The 17,087-nt window shown below is 47.3% G+C and overlaps 1 protein-coding gene across 8 annotated transcripts in view; it reads right to left on the bottom strand.

Moving 5' to 3' along the window:
- The window catches only part of SYNE2 (spectrin repeat containing nuclear envelope protein 2), a 1,840,150-nt gene that overhangs the window by 1,174,254 nt on the left and 648,809 nt on the right, over window positions 1-17,087 (bottom strand). For all 8 annotated transcript variants that reach the window (XM_069638223.1, XM_069638224.1, XM_069638227.1 and 5 more), the window contains one exon: window positions 6,754-6,925. In XM_069638223.1, the coding sequence (XP_069494324.1) occupies window positions 6,754-6,925 (172 nt within the window). The remainder of the gene's footprint in view (window positions 1-6,753; window positions 6,926-17,087) is intronic.

Genomic DNA, 17,087 nt, shown 5'->3' with positions numbered 1-17,087 from the left:
AAAACGATATTGCTCTCATGAAGTAAACAACGATAACAGGACCCTGTGAATGCAGTCAATGTTTAAAGCCAAGGAGTGGTGGACACGCTCCATTCAATGACCGCCCCTCGCTCAATCCTACATACACCAGTTACCTTCCTGTTGGGCGATTTTTAAACACATCTGTGTTTTCTTTAAAATATTGTCCACTTTGCTGCAGGCTAACTGTATTAGAGTTCTGCTGTGTTTGGGCATGAGGAACCCTCAAAAGGGGTACTCCAGTCCTCACAATGGTTACTTCTTTTACTCAGCTCTTGCTACTGTGGCATGTTATGTTATGTTGAATTATACCGCGCACCGCTACCACCGGAGGGCAGTCTCCAGACGCTCATGTGACATTCTGTGGCGTTGTGTGAGGTTTGTTATATCCGCCTTGTGTCCCGCTACGTGGTGACGCAAGGCGTCTGAATAAAGGCCCCGCCCCCACTCCGCGGAGGCAGTTCTGGGGCACCAGAGCAGCATGAAGGTGTCCGTGTCTTTACTGCTCCTCGTGGAGCTGCGCAGCGAGGCCTACATGCCCGGGCCTATCCTCCCTGCTTCCCGCCGACGCCTTGGCCGTAAGCAGGGATCCAACAAAGTTCACGCTCTGCTTTCCAGTTAATGTAATCAGTACCAATAATGATCAATACGATGACAATGCACACACACAGTGTAGCCTTAACACACATTTTAAGAAACCCAAGGATGATTTCAGTAGCAAGGGAGGTGTTCTGCAGCCCTGCCTATTAAAAGGGTTCCTTCCGGTCTCACTGAATGACCATAAGGGGTGTGCAGGAACTTCCCAGAAGCACAAGAAACCCCACAATCTCTTGGCATTCTGAGCTTCATTCTTTTACCTCCTGGTGTATTTGGTGCTCATTTTCTTACTGCATTTATGTTGGGGCTTTGGAGTTTAATGTACATGTATATCCGTGCTTCTGGCGTGCTCGGTTCCACACTGCACTCATTTCTTGCCTGGGGGATCTCCCCCGGAAGCTGGCTGCATCTCCCAATTGGGGCCATTGCAGCAAAGGTGTTGAGGGTTTGCACTTGGAATGAGGAGTCAGAAATGGGGCTCCTGAACGCCTGCCTGGTGTCTGTAATGGGCTGAGTCTCTGAGGGACTTTTCCACGCAGGCTTCCTGCCTGATTCTGTGGATGTTGTTGGGTGCATGTCCTCTGCGCCCGCAAAGGTTCTTGGGTAGTTTACTGCAGTGTCTCTGTGGGTGATGGGCACATGGATTTGCGGTTTTCATGATTTTGGCCCCAGAGTGATGCTGCGCCCCCGGCGTGACGGGTGACCTACTGCTGGGACCTTCTCGGGAGGATGCTTTCAAGCGTCTCTGCTCGGGGAAGTCACACTGTTGTCTATTTAGAGGATACCGGAAGTGCTTCCAATGGGTGATCTCAGAAAGGGATCCCTTGTGATCTGCTGTTCCCACTGATTACTACTCCAGGGTTTAGGGTGCAAATATCTGTCCTAGCCTTGTGTATAAATATGGTTCCAAGTGTTAATACCTCCGCAAAAATATCGCCATACAAAGATATTGCCATATTTTTGCTGCAATATTAACCCATGGAACCTGCGGGGGACACTCCTGCAACCCCCATATTTTTTTAAAGGGAGCGGGGGACAACCCTGCAACCCCTGGTCCCATTTACCCCATAAATGATCCCCACTAATAATATTGCCTATGCCTTACCCCACAACCATATATATGGGCAATATTATTGGTGGGGACAATATTACCTGATACCAGAAATAGATCGCCATTGGGGCCCCGGCATGGTGGGTGTCTTTCTGCTTTGTGGTGCCAGTCCCTTTGTGCCCATGACTAAAACCTCCCTCTCGTGTCTAGGTCCTGTAGTCGCCCCCGCCCCCTTCACCAGGGGAAGGCTTCCGGCTCCAACCTGGCGCAGCCCACTGCTCTTTCCTGCCCATGAAAGCAGGACGCTGGGAAGAAGCGGAACCATGCGCGTTTCCTAATCCCATGGCACCATGTGGGCGTCTTTTGACTCCCTGGCCCCTTTTTACCGTCTCCTTTTTGAGTGCAGGGGTTTAGGGCTGGCGCTGCTGCCCCAGGGTTCCCGCCGCTGGGGCATGTTCTAGTAACTGGAGCGGGCACGTGCCACGACGACGCAAGCCATGCGGGGGGAGCCTGGCCCAGTCCCGCTTCCCAGGTGCATGTCCCGCCCCCTCCTTCCCTCACAGAGACGCCCATCTTCCCTTTGCCAGCCTGTGGGTGGGAGCTTGCCAGCAAGAGCGCATGCGCGGCTCATGGGAAGCCTGTGGGGCGTGCTTGGGAGTGCTGACTGCAGTCTCCACTACTTCCGGGGGACGGGAGGGCATCTTCCATAGCTTTATTCTAAAGTCCCAGCAAGCACAGATCTCGCAAAACGCAAGTCACCCCTGCTTTCCAGGGGTCACAACCCGCTACTGTACAGTTTCTGTGGTACCCCTTAAACATAACTGCAAAATGAAGACGACTAGAAATAGAGGCAATTCAACTCTCATCTAAGATAAGTCCACTATGAATAAAGGGAGCAGAACAAATCTTCTGTTTAGGAGCAGAGTGATGTGGGAGGGGGCAGGGGACTGTTGGGAGGCAGGGGAGTGGTGGGAGGCTGGGGGAGTGTCAGGAGGGTGGTTGGGAGGCAGGGGAGTGTTCGGAGGCTGGGGAGTGTCAGGAGGGTGGCTGGGAGGCAGGGGAGTGTCGGGAGGGTGGTTGGGAGGCAGGGGAGTGTCGGGAGGGTGGTTGGGAGGCAGGGTAGTGTCGGGAGGGTGGTTGGGAGGCAGGGGAGTGTTGGGAGGCAGGGGAGGGTGGTTGGGAGGCAGGGTGAAGTTGGGCCTACACGAATAGACACAATGCTTTGGAGTACACGAATAGACACAATGCTTTGGAGTACACAAACAGACACACTGCTTTGGAGTACATGTATAGACACAATGAAATGGAGTACACAAATAGACACAAAGCTTTGGAGTACACGAATAGACCCAATGCGTTGGAGTACACAAATACACACAAAGCTTTGAAGTACACAAATAGACACAATGCTTTAGAGTACACAAATAGACACAATTGACACAAAGCTTTGGAGTACATGAATAGACACAATAGACACAAAGCTTTGGAGTACACAAATAGATAAAATGCTTTGGAGTACACGAATAGACAAAGCTTTGGAGTACACGAATAGACACAATGCTTTAGAGTACATGAATAGACACAATGCTTTGCAGTACACGAGTAGACCCAATGCTTTGGAGTACACGAATAGACACAATGCTTTGAAGTGCACGAATAGACACAATGATTTGGAGTACACTAATAGACACAAAGCTTTGGAGTACACAAATAGACACAAAGCTTTGGAGTACACGAATAGACGCAATGCTTTAGAGTACATGAATAGACACAATGCTTTGCAGTACACGTATAGACCCAATGCTTTGGAGTACACAAATAGACACAATGCTTTGAAGTACACAAATAGACACAATGATTTGGAGTACACTAATAGACACAAAGCTTTGGAGTACACAAATAGACACAATGCTTTGGAGTACACTAATACATACAATTCTTCGCAGCACACAAATAGACACAAAGCTTTGGAGTAGACGAATAGACACAAAGCTTTGGAGTAGACGAATAGACACAATGCTTTGGAGTACACAAATAGACACAGCTTTGGAGTACACAAATAGACACAATGCTTTGGAGTACACGAAAAGACACAATGCTTTGGAGTACACAAATAGACACAAATCTTTGGAGTACACACATAGACACAATGCTTTGAAGTACACAAATAGACACAATGATATAGAGTACATGAATAGACACAAAGCTTTAGAGTACACATATAGACACACAGCTTTGGAGTACACGAATAGACACAATGCTTTGGGGTACACGAATAGACACAAAGCTTTGGAGTACATGAATATACACAAAGCTTTGGAGTACAGGAATAGACACAATGCTTTGGAGTACATGAATATACACAAAGCTTTGGAGTACAGGAATAGACACAATGCTTTGGAGTACATGAAATTACACAAAGCTTTGGAGTACACAAATAGACACAATGATATAGAGTACATGAATAGACACAAAGCTTTGGAGTACACAAATAGACACAATGCTTTGGAGTACACGAATAGACACAAAGCTTTGGAGTACACAAATAGACACAATGCTTTGGAGTACACGCATAGACACAATGCTTTGGAGTACACATATAGACACACAGCTTCGGAGTACATGCATAGACACAAAGCTTTAGAGTACACATATAGACACACAGCTTTGGAGTACACGCATAGACACAATGCTTTGGAGTACACGCATAGACACAATGCTTTGGAGTACACGCATAGACACAATGCTTTGGAGTACACGCATAGACACAATGCTTTGGAGTACACGCATAGACACAATGCTTTGGAGTACACGCATAGACACAATGCTTTGGAGTACACGCATAGACACAATGCTTTGGAGTACATGAATAGACACAATGCTTTGGAGTACATGAATAGACACAATGCTTTGGAGTACACGCATAGACACAATGCTTTGGAGTACACATATAGACACACAGCTTTGGAGTACACGCATAGACACAAAGCTTTAGAGTACACATATAGACACACAGCTTTGGAGTACACGCATAGACACAATGCTTTGGAGTACACGCATAGACACACTGCTTTGGAGTACACGCATAGACACAATGCTTTGGAGTACACGCATAGACACAATGCTTTGGAGTACACGCATAGACACAATGCTTTGGAGTACACGCATAGACACAATGCTTTGGAGTACACGCATAGACACAATGCTTTGGAGTACATGAATAGACACAATGCTTTGGAGTACATGAATAGACACAATGCTTTGGAGTACACGCATAGACACAATGCTTTGGAGTACACGCATAGACACAATGCTTTGGAGTACATGAATAGACACAATGCTTTGGAGTACATGAATAGACACAATGCTTTGGAGTACACGCATAGACACACTGCTTTGGAGTACACACTACAGTCAATGGTCTTGCTCTGCAAGTGGACCAATTCAACTGCAAAAAAACGGCAATTTCATCAAGTTATGCATTCAGGGTGTATTTGGCAAACTATACATGAGGGCCTTGCTCTTCACCTGTCAGTGATTGCCACTAGAGGGGTGGAGGGAGTGGAGGAGGCACGTGCCAAGAAGAGGACAGAGGCCAAAGATCCACAATGGACAGTGTGAGGCCGCTCTGGTCGAGAGGAAGGTCCAGAGCCCCTAAGCCCCTGTGGACCTGCTCGCCGCCCGTGGGTCACAGCTGTGGCCTTACCCAAAATGTGCCCCGGAACCAACCGCTGGCGATCCACATGCCTTCCTGATGTTTCCCAAAATGCTTTCCTTTTCTGCCCCTTTCATTTTCACCATTATGAGGGTTGGGGTACGGGCACTCCTGTCATGCTCTCCGGGGTAACACGAATAGAACTCTTTTATGAAAAAAGAGTAATTTAATGGTATCTTTTCACGGTCTAAAGTTGAATAAATGTGGCAGTGTTACTTCTGTCAGGGGTCTGGATTCCTTTGTATAAAGAGGGGCCCCCCATGTGTTCCCTTAATTGAACACTTGTGCTATAAAAGTAAAGTTAGTTTGTTTTGCCAGCAGGGAGAACTGCCACCCAGAGGTTCCACAGCGAAGCCTGTAGCCTCCCCGGCGGGCAGCCAGGATGTCCTGGTGGCAGCTTCTTCTTCCGATGCACAGGCAGGAAGGAATACGTTACTTGCCTATAACTCCTGTTCTCCAGCGTTGGTATCTTTCATAGGTTCACATGCTGTGAATATTCCCCGTCGTCAGGCTGGGAATCCTCAGTAAAATAGAGCAGTTTAAATTAAACTGAAATTTAACTCACTTTAGTGCTCTATCATTGTCGTTTTGGGTCATACTGCCCACAGCCAATAGGAAACACTCCCTTAACGCTGCCCCGCTGGAGAAATACCAAAATCAGAGCCCTGCACTGCGGTAAGTGGTCATCACTTAGACCAGAGGTAGAGGCTTACGCTGAACGAGCAACTCTCACAGAAAGTGCAACAGCCTTGAGGCCGCAGGAAGATTCACACAGGCTGCTACTTCAGATCCTAAAAGGGATAGGGGTGTCTTATTCCTTAAGCTGCAGACCCCTAACACTGCACACTCCTTCAGAACAAATGCTTTCAGAAGGTAGAGCCGCTGCCTAGTTTTTAAATGTCTGCATTGCCTTGCCCCCACCCCCTCACACCACGGCCCCCCTAAGCACAGAACCCCACCATCTCTACCGTCCTCGCCCACGTGCTCTCACCAAAGGACGTTTGGAAATTCTCCCTGACAACCTGTAAACAAGAAGCGCCTTGAGGTGGTTCAGTTCACAGAGCCACGCTATACAAGTGCATTCAAGGGAACATGTGTCCTGACTCGAGAAACAAGTGGCGGATAACTATGTGCACTAGAAGAGGCCATGCACAGCACAACGATGGACACATTTGCGTGTGCACTTGAGGACTGGACAATATATTATGCTCAGAAATGGTCAGGGTTTTGTGTCCTTAACTCAGTTGTAGGAGATGATGTGTGCAGGGCCTCTTCTGACCACTACTGCCTCCCCTACTCTACTAATAGTAAAAGATACTCATGCTAGTAACCCCAGGTACCAGTCACACTGTTGCAGGAAAGACTGTCTTACCATGTAAGAGGGCCAGGCAATGCTCTTGGCACAGGTGCTTCTTTGCAAGCAATAAATCGGCAACACTCTTATACTGCTTCTGCAGCGCGGCGAGAGCGGGATCCTGACCAGTCGCCCGCTTCTGGAGAGTACTTATGTTTTCTTGCTGACGGAGAATTTGCTGATATGTTTCCTAGAGGAAGAAAAAAGAAATTAGTAAAAACAGACTCTCACTGACGCAATCCTTGCCTTGACTATTATTCTAGCTTTGCAAAGTGCAGGGCACATGTTTTGCAATACATGTGCCAAGCACGTCAATCACAGAAACTCAACACAACATTATTAAGTGCTCTCACACCCACAACTTTTTTCTGAAAGAATATGCACACTCGTTGATTCGCAACTTTGATCAAATACTTGCCCTTATGTTATAATATGAATCTTTTCATGTACTGTCTCATTGGTTATACGTATAGTCCTCCCACATCCCACTATCAGATTACCTGCCAAAAACATAGACCACCATGTTTTAACGCCCAGCGGATGAGTGTAGGGGATCCTTGGGGAGTTATTTTCCCTGAAAGCAACTATTGGTACAGAATAAACACCTGAAGACTTTTCCAGGTTCGTCCGTTCCGGTTTGTTCGTCATGGCCCCTCGTTTCTCCGGCATTAAGGTCCCATTTCATTGTTCCGTGAGGTTGACTCGAGTCTGGGTCCTTCTCGGTCTCAAGAGACCACAGGATACTTGGCTTTCAAGAAAGGAACGATTGGCCCTGCGGTGACCGCTTCTTGGTGCGTCTGGGTTCTGACCCCACTTTCCTCTTCCTCTGTTGGAGACAAGCGGAGTCAGAGGTGGCTGCAAGGATCTCCTTTCCTTTGGCCACAGGATCGAGATGGCGTTGCTTATTGCCGTCAGTCGGCATGTGTTGGCTTTGGCCTTTTAAAATTCTATGGCCGTTCTTAGTTCTCTCAGCACCTCCCTTAATGTATTCAGCTGTTTGTTCTCTTCGGTACTTTGCAGCTCATAACAGGCAATTCAAAGGGGCAATTCCTGGCTGTTGTGAGAGGCTTGTTTCTGTCTTATGTTCGGCTTCCAACTGCGTCCTACTTTGCTCTATTTGTTTGAAAGTATTCTTTATTCCTTCAAGAATCTTCTGTTTTAACAACAGATCTTCACCCCATTGTTTTAGAAAAAGTACCTGCAGTGCTTACTTTTCTCCTAAACAGGTACTAATTTCCCACTCAGAAGTCAATTCAGTCAAACAATCTTTAAGGCCATATATCAGGTTCCAGCCCCTTCCATGTTACTTTCATGTCATTAAATATTTTGCGCCTTGGAACACTTGTGTATGGGCAGTTAGAAATCACTGCACTCTACCTCCGATCCTACCAAATCTCGTAGTCACTGCACTCTACCTCCGTTCCTACCATATCTCGTAGTCACTGCACTCTACCTCCGATCCTACCATATCTCGTAGTCACTGCACTCTACCTCCGATCCTACCATATCTCGTAGTCACTGCACTCTACCTCCGATCCTACCATATCTCGTAGTCACTGCACTCTACCTCCGAACCTACCATATCTCGTAGTCACTGCACTCTACCTCCGATCCTACCATATCTCGTAGTCACTGCACTCTACCTCCGATCCTACCATATCTCGTAGTCACTGCACTCTACCTCCGATCCTACCATATCTCGTAGTCACTGCACTCTACCTCCGATCCTACCATATCTCGTAGTCACTGCACTCTACCTCCGATCCTACCATATCTCGTAGTCACTGCACTCTACCTCCGATCCTACCATATCTCGTAGTCACTGCACTCTACCTCCGATCCTACCATATCTCGTAGTCACTGCACTCTACCTCCGATCCTACCATATCTCGTAGTCACTGCACTCTACCTCCGAACCTACCATATCTCGTAGTCACTGCACTCTACCTCCGATCCTACCATATCTCGTAGTCACTGCACTCTACCTCCGATCCTACCATATCTCGTAGTCACTGCACTCTACCTCCGATCCTACCATATCTCGTAGTCACTGCACTCTACCTCCGATCCTACCATATCTCGTAGTCACTGCACTCTACCTCCGATCCTACCATATCTCGTAGTCACTGCACTCTACCTCCGATCCTACCATATCTCGTAGTCACTGCACTCTACCTCCGATCCTACCATATCTCGTAGTCACTGCACTCTACCTCCGATCCTACCAAATCTCGTAGTCACTGCACTCTACCTCCGATCCTACCAAATCTCGTAGTCACTGCACTCTACCTCCGATCCTACCAAATCTCGTAGTCACTGCACTCTACCTCCGTTCCTACCATATCTCGTAGTCACTGCACTCTACCTCCGATCCTACCATATCTCGTAGTCACTGCACTCTACCTCCGATCCTACCATATCTCGTAGTCACTGCACTCTACCTCCGATCCTACCATATCTCGTAGTCACTGCACTCTACCTCCGATCCTACCATATCTCGTAGTCACTGCACTCTACCTCCGATCCTACCATATCTCGTAGTCACTGCACTCTACCTCCGATCCTACCATATCTCGTAGTCACTGCACTCTACCTCCGATCCTACCATATCTCGTAGTCACTGCACTCTACCTCCGATCCTACCATATCTCGTAGTCACTGCACTCTACCTCCGATCCTACCATATCTCGTAGTCACTGCACTCTACCTCCGAACCTACCATATCTCGTAGTCACTGCACTCTACCTCCGATCCTACCATATCTCGTAGTCACTGCACTCTACCTCCGATCCTACCATATCTCGTAGTCACTGCACTCTACCTCCGATCCTACCATATCTCGTAGTCACTGCACTCTACCTCCGATCCTACCATATCTCGTAGTCACTGCACTCTACCTCCGATCCTACCATATCTCGTAGTCACTGCACTCTACCTCCGATCCTACCATATCTCGTAGTCACTGCACTCTACCTCCGATCCTACCATATCTCGTAGTCACTGCACTCTACCTCCGATCCTACCAAATCTCGTAGTCACTGCACTCTACCTCCGATCCTACCAAATCTCGTAGTCACTGCACTCTACCTCCGATCCTACCAAATCTCGTAGTCACTGCACTCTACCTCCGTTCCTACCATATCTCGTAGTCACTGCACTCTACCTCCGATCCTACCATATCTCGTAGTCACTGCACTCTACCTCCGATCCTACCATATCTCGTAGTCACTGCACTCTACCTCCGATCCTACCATATCTCGTAGTCACTGCACTCTACCTCCGATCCTACCATATCTCGTAGTCACTGCACTCTACCTCCGATCCTACCATATCTCGTAGTCACTGCACTCTACCTCCGATCCTACCATATCTCGTAGTCACTGCACTCTACCTCCGATCCTACCATATCTCGTAGTCACTGCACTCTACCTCCGATCCTACCATATCTCGTAGTCACTGCACTCTACCTCCGATCCTACCATATCTCGTAGTCACTGCACTCTACCTCCGAACCTACCATATCTCGTAGTCACTGCACTCTACCTCCGATCCTACCATATCTCGTAGTCACTGCACTCTACCTCCGATCCTACCATATCTCGTAGTCACTGCACTCTACCTCCGATCCTACCATATCTCGTAGTCACTGCACTCTACCTCCGATCCTACCATATCTCGTAGTCACTGCACTCTACCTCCGATCCTACCATATCTCGTAGTCACTGCACTCTACCTCCGATCCTACCAAATCTCTACCTCCGATCCTACCATATCTCGTAGTCACTGCACTCTACCTCCGAACCTACCATATCTCGTAGTCACTGCACTCTACCTCCGATCCTACCATATCTCGTAGTCACTGCACTCTACCTCCGATCCTACCATATCTCGTAGTCACTGCACTCTACCTCCGATCCTACCATATCTCGTAGTCACTGCACTCTACCTCCGATCCTACCATATCTCGTAGTCACTGCACTCTACCTCCGATCCTACCATATCTCGTAGTCACTGCACTCTACCTCCGATCCTACCATATCTCGTAGTCACTGCACTCTACCTCCGATCCTACCAAATCTCGTAGTCACTGCACTCTACCTCCGATCCTACCATATCTCGTAGTCACTGCACTCTACCTCCGATCCTACCATATCTCGTAGTCACTGCACTCTACCTCCGATCCTACCATATCTCGTAGTCACTGCACTCTACCTGCGAAGAAATCGTCAACCGGCAGATATTGTGCCATGATATTTCGAAGCTGGGTTTCCAGGTTGACAAACTTTAGTTGTTCTCTTTTCAATAAAACCCTTGCAATAAATGATTTTCTATGCAATTCCTGAATCAGCTGTGTGTTTGTAGGGGGTCTAACACCTTTCTAGCCTCCAAGTATCAGTTTTGTAGTGGCCATTGCAGCCCTAAAGAGCCAAGATTTTTGTGGGAAAGACAAGCCCTCATCCTCCAAGTCCGCCCTTAAAATGAGAGACTCAAAGGAGAATTCTATTTCTATTCTTAACTTGCTATTAATCATCACAGTTATCTCTTTCAATAATGTACTAATACGACTGCACCCCCACAGTATGTGTTCAAGAGCAGGCTTTCTATGTTCACACCTCCAACATGTACCCAAGTCACTCATGCCTCTTTCTGCCATTCTATGAGGAGTCCAGAATACTCTGTTCAGAATTTGCATGTGTCTAGTTCTGTCGCCCCCATTTAGTGACGTCAGTTTGACATTCTCACTAAAGCCTTCCCATTGCCCTACAGGGACCTCTTTAAATAGTACTCGTGACCATTTAGACAGTAATGAAAGGAGTGCGGAAGCCAGGTGTCCACGACTTGCCTTCTGGAGTAAAATTGCTCCTAGCTTCTTTCCTGGAATTCTTTCATCTTCCAAACTGTGTCCCTCTTAATTATACTCTTCAAGGTACTATATTGTTTAATTGATCACCCCTCATATCTTTTTTTTCTTCAGTTTTTCAAACGGGATGCATTTATTATCTTTAAACAAATTGTTTAGACAATATTTACCAGCCAAATGCCACAAGGGTCAGTCGATTGTCTTTTTCTTGTTAACTATCTGAGGGTTAAACCAGATATAAGCTTCCATAGAGGGCCTCACAATTGTTCTTTCAAAGCTATTTGGGCTTTTTATCATTTGCCTGCTTTGGGAGACCAACACCTTTAAATGCTGAATGGCTGTTTGTTCTCAGTAGCTAGGGTAGAAAATCATTTCCGCTCTACGTATTATTCGTGGCTGTCGTAGTGAAATTCCTTGTTATTCTGGTGGGTTCATGGGACAGATAAAATACTTTCAATCGAGCTTCCGGATCCTCATGATTCTGTCACCTGTCGTTTACTTGAGCTAATGTATTTTTGGGAAGTGGGGTCAGAACTTTTTGTTGAGGCCATGGAATCCCACTTCTATCACCATATGTTCTAAAGTGGTATTTATAACACAAGGGCATCCTTGCAGTGCCTACATGTCTTTGTCTTCATTATTTTATATGTCAAAGTTTCTTGCATATAATATGCTCCTACTCTCTCTGTCTGGATTACTCTGTGCCTCAGAATGTGCTCCTTCGCTCTTTACTCCTTTCTCGATATTGGCAGTCTCTAATTGGTTTCTAAATGCTCATTCATGTCTTTCACGCATTTCAGCCTATCTTAGCTTCACATTCTTTCAGGTTTCTCAGTACTCTTCACAAGCTCTGGGCACTTGTTAAGCTTCTCAATGCACTGCTGAGGCTCCAGTTGTCTTTTAGGCTCCTCAGAGCCCCGTTCAAACTATATACATTTTAGAACACTTCCCAATGCTCTTTACAGACTAATGTCTTACAGGATGCTCAACACACGTTTCACACTCTAGGCACTTTATAAGGCTTTGGGATGCCCTTCTTGGATTCTAGGCAATTTACAAGCTCCGTAGCATCCATCTGGGGAGTTAAGGGACTTTCTAAATCTGTCTCAAGACCCCTCTCAGGCTCTAGCCTCTTTTTAAACTTCTCAATGTCCCCAAACCTCTCAGGGTCTTGGCATTTTGCAGACTTCTTAGCACCTCTCTTAGACTCTTTATAAAATGTTCTTAATGTTCCTCCCATACTTTAGTCTCTTTTTAACTCTGTAGTGTCTCTTTAGACTACGAAGAAGACAGTCAGGTACTGGGAGCCAGAGGCAGTCTCCATGAGTGTCTCAGTATTGCTGCCGCGTCCTGCTTCACATGATGAAGCCCTGCTTTCCAGCATTCTTGCTACTTTAAAGCCCTGCTTTACAGCGAGGTCCCCTCCTTTTTCTTGTGAATTTGTTGTGGTACCCACTCCTGATCTACTCTCTGGCACCCGCCATCTTGGAATGTTGTTAGTATCTGTGTATTTAGTAAGCCATCTGCGCTCGCTGCTTCTACTCTGCGGGATGAACAGGCTGCAGTGTAAGATGGTGGTAGACATGCTAACGGGCTGCACTTTCCATCAGGCTGTCATTTTTATGGCTTTGTGATGAACTACAGATCTCACTAGATTCAAACGTGGAAGAATTCATGTTAAAACTCTGACTTCATTACTAAACGATCATACTGCCGCGAACTCGTCCTAGCGTCAGGTCCTAGAGAACATATCTCTTCTGCCCTCTGAGTTCTCCACTGGCTTCCGGTTGGTCAGCGAGCTTACTTCAAGGTGATATGTATCACTCATCGAGACATCTACAGTAAAGGACCTCAATATCAGACTGTACAGAAAACCTCAGATCGGGCACAGCACTTCTACTCGTAATTCCAAGTGATCAAATCAATATCGTATGGGGAGCACCTCCTCCTCAGTACAAGCACCCACAAATTGGAACTCTTCCTGTAATCATCTACCACATTGTGGACCACCTCCCCTTCAGGAAGGCACTCAAAACCTGCATCTTGCCCCCTGCACCTGTAATCTTTGCCACTTGCGTAACACGACAAAGAACCCCTTGTCAGCCACCCCACCCTACTATTTTGCAGAGCCCCACCCCCTCCATCAGCCCTCCTACCCGCCTTGCAATATGGACTAGGTGGTCAGAACGCTCCAATGAAGGGAATGGGACACCCAAGGGACTCAGGTAGGTGGGTGATCGACGGGGATTAGTGAGTAGTGAGGACCGGGCTCTCCAGGAGACGGGAAATGGCACGGATGACGAGCTTGATTTTCCATAGATGACTCTGCATTATCTCCACCCCGTCCAAATCATCCCAGTATTTTCTACTCTACAAACATGGTACAAACAAGAGGGAGGAGGGGGTGGTATCTGTGTCTTACATCACTTTTTTGCATGTAAATTGTGTGTCAACTGCCTGTTATCCATCACGGTCGGTGTCCTTCACATAATGTACAGCAGATCCCTTTACAGTAGACAGTTGCCCTGGGGTTTGAGAGGCTTCTTACATCATTCCTGCTCTCTCTCTCGGGCTGCAACCCATAGGATACAGCTGAGTCCAACGAAAGATTCGGTCCAGCTGTCACATAGTGACTGAGATAGCAGTCATCTCTGCACTGTCACATAGTCACTGAGATAGCAGTCATCTCTGCACTGTCACATAGTCACTGCCACAGCACTCTTTCCTACGCCTTCACAATATGCGCTGCATGAAAAATTGCTATAACACAGTCATCTCTGCTTTTCACTGATTTGGCAATAAATATTCACACGCATTGTAGACCTCCTGTCATTTACATGTTTGCTCAGACCGTGCTCTTCCCGAAGGGCGTTCATCCACAACAGCGCTTCAAGGCCATACCAATGGCAGTAGGCGCTATACAAATATGAACAACTTAACATAACAACATAAGACGATGCCAGTATGCACACCTCCCAAGATCTTATGCATACAAACTCCTGGTCCCACAGCACAGGAAACCACGGATGCTATCACACCACATATGAGGGAGTCAATCTTCAAGAACACATTATTAGTGCTGGCAGGTGCTCAGCGTCCTATGGCAGTGGCAAGTTGGCTCCCATTTCCGGGTCAGCGGGTAAGCACTATGCAGATGTACAGAGACTGCCAGCTCCCTTCTGGTCTTGCTGCTGGTTCCCCACTAGCTGACACTGGTAGCACCCCTTTGCCATGGCTTCACATGGCATGAATCCCTTAGGCCCCTCTCTAATCCCATTGTGTTTGCTGATTCAATTCCATTTGGGTTATTGTCTGCTCCCCCCTCTCTCTGGTGCCCCCCCTTCTGCACTTTGATCATAATTGGTCCTTCTGCAGCCCATTCTGTTCAGCTCTTCTGGCCCCCACCCTGGCTCTTGCCCATGCCTAAAGCTGCCCTCTGACAGCGGGGGTTCAAGTACTAGGTCCTTGCACCTGCATACCTTGGGCACAGAAACGGAAAGTGGGGAGCTCTTTCCAGGGCCACCCCCCAGGCAAACCCCTGCTCAGGTAGCCACCAGCCTTCCGCCTAAACCCCCAGGGGAAGAGCCTCAATGCAGCAGTGTAAGCACAGCTTTCCAAAGTTTTATCTTAGTGATGTGTTTTATTCATTAATTAATTTGATTTTGTCTATGGCGATTAATGATGTTTTGATAATGTTTTATGTCAGTGTTCTGTCTTGTTATAGATATTATGTCACAAAATAGCATTGATTGACTGTTGGATCTTGCAATTGGGGCGAAACATTGCATTCAGGTATGACTCGAGACCTTCCTCTAGTTTGCAATGAAAGCTGCGAGCCAGCATGGGGTTGCAGCGGGCACTCTGCAGTGTCGCTTTTCCCATTCAGTGCCTGTACATCAGATGTGGGTATGTGGCTAGGATCCTCTAACGGGCGATCCGGGGCTATGCCAGGAATTCTGTGGACCCCCAGCCCCACCTCCATCCCCAGGCAAAGTCAGCCTCTCCTGTAAGCGGATCTGATATACAGGGTCACCCCGGGGAGCCCCAATCCACAGCCAGGAGGTGAATGGCTTCAGGGCCGACCTATTACCCCGGGTTCTGTCCCCCACCACCTGATGGGCCAGGAGAGACAGGGTGACTGTTAGAACCCTCAACAAGGCTTTTAGGAAGGTGGTCTATGCCGTTTGCAGATCCTGCTCACCCCTCAAAAATCCCCCTAGATCCCCGTGCAGTGCCCGGCCAATGCTTTAACGTGGTAGGTGCATAGTAGGGTGCATATGTATGGCCCCCAGATCTAGGTTTGGACCTCGAGATTGCATTAGAATGTCTGTTTCAGGTGAACAAAGCGCGTGCGGTTTATATAAGCCCATCCTTGGGAACCTGTTGTCCGGGTAATCATGGTGGTCCGCCCCCTACACTGATTATACACTGATTATAGATTCCAGTGCACAACCCCGGTCTGTCCCCATGATCTTCGTCTTAGACCCGTTGATCTCCAGATGTACGTGCTGGCAATATGTTCTTGTCTGCCACAATGAGGGTTGTATAGAAGTTTTGGGGCTATCGCCGGTTCTTCTCCAGAGCCTGTGTAGACCCCGACCTATGGATGAATATCAAGAATAGCTTCTGTACATTGACACTTCTAGATTTCAATGTATGCTTGCTAGGTTGCTCCTCCGCAATGCACCATGGGTATTCATTTTCAAGAACTACGTCTCAAACCTGATTGGGTGACAGCAAATATTGATTCTCGGGAGGATAGCTCAGGGGCAATGTGCTTGCCTTGGTAACAAGACAACACGGAGCAACACAGTTTAGATTCCCGGGTCCGTGCTTAGAAACATCCAGGTATTAAAGGAATAGTGCGCTCAGAAAATATTATTGGCTAAAAAGATGGCCAATAATGAAAAATATATATAAAAATATTTGTTTTAAAAGTCCCTATGTAAAGTATTGAGCAAATGAAGCTCAAACTTAAAAATGTGAAGCACTAGTGGGCATCCGTTGTGTGAAATGGATGCCTCCTGTGCTTGCCCTTGCGGCACTAATGAAGCAAAAGCCAGCCAGCTGTAGTAAACAAAAGCTACCACTAGGTGGCTTTTGCTTCATTGGTGCGGGAGACCAGAGACTGCAGGCAAGAAAGCTGCATCTGGGTAAGAGCTTATTTCTTTTTTTAAATAAGCTCTAGCTGCAGTTTTCTTTCTAAGTTTTCCGGGCTGGAAAACCGCAGCTTTTAAAACGTTTTTATGTTTGCGGTAGCTTCAGCTTGGAGCCAGCTACTGCAAACATAAATACAACGCTGTTGTATTTAAAAATGCTGCGGTTGTCTTTCTAAGTTTCTCGCGCTCCTCCGAGCCGGAGGAGCCCGAGAAACTTAGAAAGAAAAAATGCAATGTTTTTGAATACAGCCGCGTTGTGTTCTGCCTGCCGTGGCTATCACTTTGAGTCTCCCGGGCTCCCAACCATGAGGAATCCCAGGGGACTCCAAGCG

Source organism: Ambystoma mexicanum, chromosome 14, assembly GCF_040938575.1.
Source record: "Ambystoma mexicanum isolate Mex_15411 chromosome 14, UKY_AmexF1_1, whole genome shotgun sequence".
In the NCBI taxonomy this organism is placed as follows: domain Eukaryota; kingdom Metazoa; phylum Chordata; class Amphibia; order Caudata; family Ambystomatidae; genus Ambystoma; species Ambystoma mexicanum.
Note: the sequence above shows the minus strand (reverse complement) of the source record. Positions and strands in the feature narration are given on the sequence as shown.